At 36.7% G+C, this 5,018-nt stretch overlaps 1 protein-coding gene across 1 annotated transcript; it reads left to right on the forward strand.

Moving 5' to 3' along the window:
• Nucleotides 1-287: 287 nt before the first annotated feature.
• On the forward strand, nucleotides 288-2,754 carry LOC140152419 (uncharacterized). The gene is made up of 2 exons (XM_072174725.1): nucleotides 288-960; nucleotides 2,591-2,754. Exons 1-2 carry the CDS (start codon nucleotides 288-290, stop codon nucleotides 2,752-2,754), a joined length of 837 nt encoding a protein of 278 aa, XP_072030826.1.
• Nucleotides 2,755-5,018: the final 2,264 nt, after the last annotated feature.

The raw sequence follows: 5,018 nt of genomic DNA on the forward strand, positions 1-5,018 counted from the left end.
CGTTGAGACCGCATTACTTCGCGTGACCAATGATTTGCTATGTGCTGTGGATAATCACGGTGAAGCCATCCTCGTGTTACTTGACCTATCCGCGGCATTTGACACGGTAGATCACGATATTTTGCTTGGTAGACTACGTTCAAGGTACGGTGTGTCAGGGAAGGCTCATGAATGGTTTGCGTCTTATTTGGTAAACAGAAAACAATGTGTGATCATCGATGGTGAGGTTTCCGATTCAACTGGACTTGATTGGGGGCGTCCCTCAAGGCTCCGTTGTTGGCCCTGAAATGTTTGTACTCTATTCCGCTCCAATTGAGGACATTATCAGGAAGCATGGCCTCTGCAGTCTATCGTACGCTGATGACACGCAATTGTATCTCGTTATTTCTCCATCAAATCGTGTTAGAGCACTGGCCAAACTTGAGGATTGCATTGAAGATATTCGTACTTGGATGGCACATAACAAACTCAACAAGCTTAATGACTCTAAGACGGAGTTACTTCATGTCAAATCACGGTTTGCCAAGAACGTTGCTAGCGTAGACATCAACATTGGTGACACTATCGTATCTCCTTCAGAGGTAGTTCGTGATCTTGGAGTCCTACTTGATAGTTCTCTTTCTACTTCTATGAGCAGTCACATTAACAGCGTGTGTAGAAGCGCATCCTTTGCCATCAGAAAAATAGGCAAAATTCGTCGCTACTTTGATCTAGTAAGCGCCGAGAAACTGGTGCATGCGTTCATCTCATCCCGGTTGGACAACTGCAACAGCGTTCTCTTTGGACTTCCCAATAAAGAACTTAATAAGCTGCAACGCATTCAGAACATGGCGGCTAGAGTCATCACTTTGAGTAGGAAGCGTGACCACATCACCCCTGTCATGTGCAAGCTACACTGGCTGCCAATTCATGCTAGAATTGTTTTCAAACTTCTGCTTCTGACTTATAAAGCCCTGAACGGTCAGACACCCGTGTACATCTCGGAGCTAATTTCGGAGTATCAACCTAATCGAACTTTGCGTTCTTCGTCGCTTCATCTCCTCCAAGAAGCTCCTGGTAGAACTGTCACTTACGGAAGAGGATTTGCGTCGGCTGCGCCAAAGCTATGGAATTCGCTTCCTCTCCTACTCAGGACTCCACAATCTGCAACTCAGTTCAAATCACGCTTAAAGACTCATATTTTTAAAACTGTGTATAATTCTCTGTAATCATGTTTTTACAATGTTTCTTGTGCAACCCGTTGCCAATTTCGCCGCCTTGTATTATATTATCGGTGGTTGTTTTTAATAATCTCTCTTGTGTGTAGCTTGTAATTGCTTTAATATGTACTTTTTAGCTAGTTTTCTCTTGTAATTATTATTAGTGTTTTTATCGTATGCCTGTTTTTGGCTTTTATCTTGCCTGCTGTAAAGCGCATAGATGCCTTCGCTTAACGCGCTTATATAAGTCTGTGTTATTATTATTATTATTATTATTATTATTATTATTATTATTATTATTATTATTATTATTATTATTATTATTATTATTATTATTATTATTATTATTATTATTATTATTATTATTATTATTATTATTATTATTATTATTATTATTATTATTATTATTATTATTATTATTATTATTATTATTATTATTATTATTATTTTTGGCTATTTCTCCATTTACGATCCTGCCCAAAAGTGTCTGCTTTTGACATGACACGTCACATTTGATTTGCCTGTAGACAATAGCTGCAAATACACCCCGCGTCTATTCGGGGGGGGGGGGCGTCAATTTTGTTTCTTGCCCCGGGCGCTACCAACCCTAGTTACGCCACTGCCTCCAGCATGTTAATAGACCAGTTCTTAAACTCTGTTTTTAAAGACTGATTGATGTTGCTATTCTGTATCTGGTAGCAAGATGCAACTTATTTTAAATACTCTGCTGCGTCACGTGCTACCCATAGCCTTCAACATAAAGTCCAAGTTTTGAAATATTTTCTAAAAATATCAAGAGCTACCTTAAGAACCACTGAACCATTTCTCATGCTGAGTCCAAATATGGCCATGAAAATTTACATTCCTGAAATTTTCAGAACAAAAATTGAAACTTGTCGTCTGCAGTCGACACCCACGTGGAGAGTTAAACTGCACTTTCTGAAGGCAACAGGTGTGATTAAATACGGAGGGAATCGGCTACTCGAGTAAGGGCAGTGGCAGCACAAAATGTCTCAGCAGAACTCTTTCCCCCAGTAAAAACCCAAAATTACGAAAATTTCCACTCTTTTGCGGTAATTTTGTTGATTTGTTGATTTTGCTCCCCCTCCCTGTATTTTACTTTCCCCCTTCCCTTAAATTATTTCTGGCGCCGCCACTGTATATAAGGTCGCTTTGGGTTCCGATTTGATTACTAAATTACTAAACATGGGTCTCGATTTGAAAAAAAATTGTCAAAAACTGTTAAAACAGCTGTTTTTAGGTTTAAAAAATCCCAACACATGGGTGAAGGTGTCAGAATTCCAAAAACACACACCTGTTCAAATGTAATTTGCGTACCCTCCCTCCCCAATTAAATAACTACTCACAAATCCCTTTTGTTTTGCTTACAGGTCAGAATAGATATCAACAATCTGCAGATAATGCAGCAACAGTTATCAATCAAGACTCTGCATCCAATGATATCAGTGACATCCCGTCACATGATAGTGGTACACCAGGCACATATGAACAAGAAAAATGCGACCCTATTTTTGAAGGGGCATATATAGTCTGAGCAGCCCAAAACTTGTATAAAAAAAACTTTCAATAAAGAAACATTGTGCAATTATATTTATTGATGGTATGATTTTAATTAATGTAATCATTAACAATCACTTATTTTAATGATTTTGATTAAAATTCCAAATTTAGATATAATATAACACCTTTATTTGGTGTTATATAGTAATCTACAGTGTGGGCCAAAAACAACTTTACCCAATTTCAGAGGGTGGTTGCTTGAATTGTAGAAGAGCTATTCATAATATTGTTACATATTCTAAATGTATATATTTCTAAAAGTATGAGATGAAGAAATGAAAACAAAAGAAGTTAAATTAACAAAATGGTGCTAGTTTTACGTCTGATGGTCAAAAATCACTTTGTCCACACGTAATTCAATGGTATGTGTCCGATTGCTAAGAGTACATCATACATATGCGTTAGGCATACATGTAATTGATAAACATGTTTGGCTTGTCTTTGAAAAGTGATGATTGTTTTACATACATGAAAGAAATACAATCGATTTTAACCCACATTTACTTGTCATGTACTCGAACTTCACTCCAGTTATTGACCAACAATTAGCATAAAAATTGCACAATTACAAAGGTTTTATCTGGCGCAATTTTGAATTTTAAATAGGCCTTCGTGCATTTTGTGACTGCGTGGCTTTTTTCTAAATAGGGTTGCAAGGTGTCAAGATAAGGCAATTCACAACACAGGAGATGACTTTTATGGCAGAGGTATACTTAATTAAGAACAGAAAGCTTTTGGTAGTGCAGCGTCACTTTCGGATTCGTTTCCCAAATGTAAGATCCACCGAAACCTACCATAACTCTACATACGAACAACTTTCACAACCTCGGAAGTTTGATGAATAGATGCAAAGCACGAAGCGGCCGTCCAAGAACTGGTCGTTCAGCTGCAAATATTGCAGCAGTTCAAAGGTGAACTTGCAGCTATCCCCAGTCAGTTGTCGACGCAACAATTTTTCGAACATACCACGTATGCAACACGTTCAAAAACTTCAAACTTTCTTGTAGATAACATTTCGTAATGACAAAAAAATCAGGTCTGAGGTTATAATATTGCTTTGCGCATATTTGAAGATAGTTGTGTTTATCTTTGTAGCGTGAAAGCTGCATATCATGACGAAATATCATAGCTTGACATTTATATTGTTCATATTTGATTTATTTGATTGTGTTTACTGTGCGGTTCGCATTCTTTATCGAACTCGCCATTACAAGTGATGCGACGCGACAGCTAGTAGGCCTTCGCATGGACAAAGTTGATTTTGACTCTTTGATTTAAAACTAGCGTCACGTTTTTAATTTAATACATTTTTGGATAGTTTCTTTCACCAAATACTCTACAGGAGATGTTCTTTACGAATATGTATAAACAATTTGCAGCAGGCTTGTCAATTTTGAGATATGAACCTTTTAAATTGAGTAAAGTTGTTTTGGCCCACACTGTATACCTACCCAACAGTATTTAGGGATTTATCCAGGGGATTTATAAGTTGTAGATATAAGAAATTGCAGAGCTAAGAATATTTGAATGCAGAGTTGTAAGTGACATGTTTCTTATTATATCAAAACAATGGGAGTCCCATATTGCATTTGAGCACTAAACTTGGCTAAATTTGGTATGAGCTACAATGTTACGAGGAATAATTGAAATATATTTCCAGCTTATTTGGTCAAGGCATATAGCTGGTGAACACTTGATTTATCATAACTCAACAGTGGTTTTTAGTATCAACCATCTTAAATACCATAAATATAATATAAACATTTATAGACTTTATTACTCATCTAGCTCGCTTTGACAAAAAGAGGAAAACAAGCATCAAGCAGTTAATTGTTAACAGGTTTTTAAACAAGAAAAGCAGTACCAAGCTGTTGAATACCATGCTGCAGGGACTGCCTTTTGAGGATTAACAGCTCCCCTTAAATCTGATAATAGGAGAGTGATTTTTAGCTCTACTTAGTTGACCATCTCTCTTTACATTCTATATATCGGCATTTTGAAATTAGTGATTGCACAAATTTCATTTTTTGTTGTTGCCAATGTCTTCTACATGATTAGTTCTACTGGGTAAACACACAAAAATTGGAATTTGTTTCCACATTTTGGCGAAAAATTCAAGTATACCCTATTTCGCCTAATTCGTGTTCAAATGGCATTTTCCGAGATATCGGCATTTTGAAATTAGTGATTGCACAAATTTCAATTTTTTTGTTCCCAATGTCTTCTACATGATAACAT

This window comes from Amphiura filiformis, chromosome 5 (genome assembly GCF_039555335.1).
Source record: "Amphiura filiformis chromosome 5, Afil_fr2py, whole genome shotgun sequence".
Lineage (NCBI taxonomy): Eukaryota > Metazoa > Echinodermata > Ophiuroidea > Amphilepidida > Amphiuridae > Amphiura > Amphiura filiformis.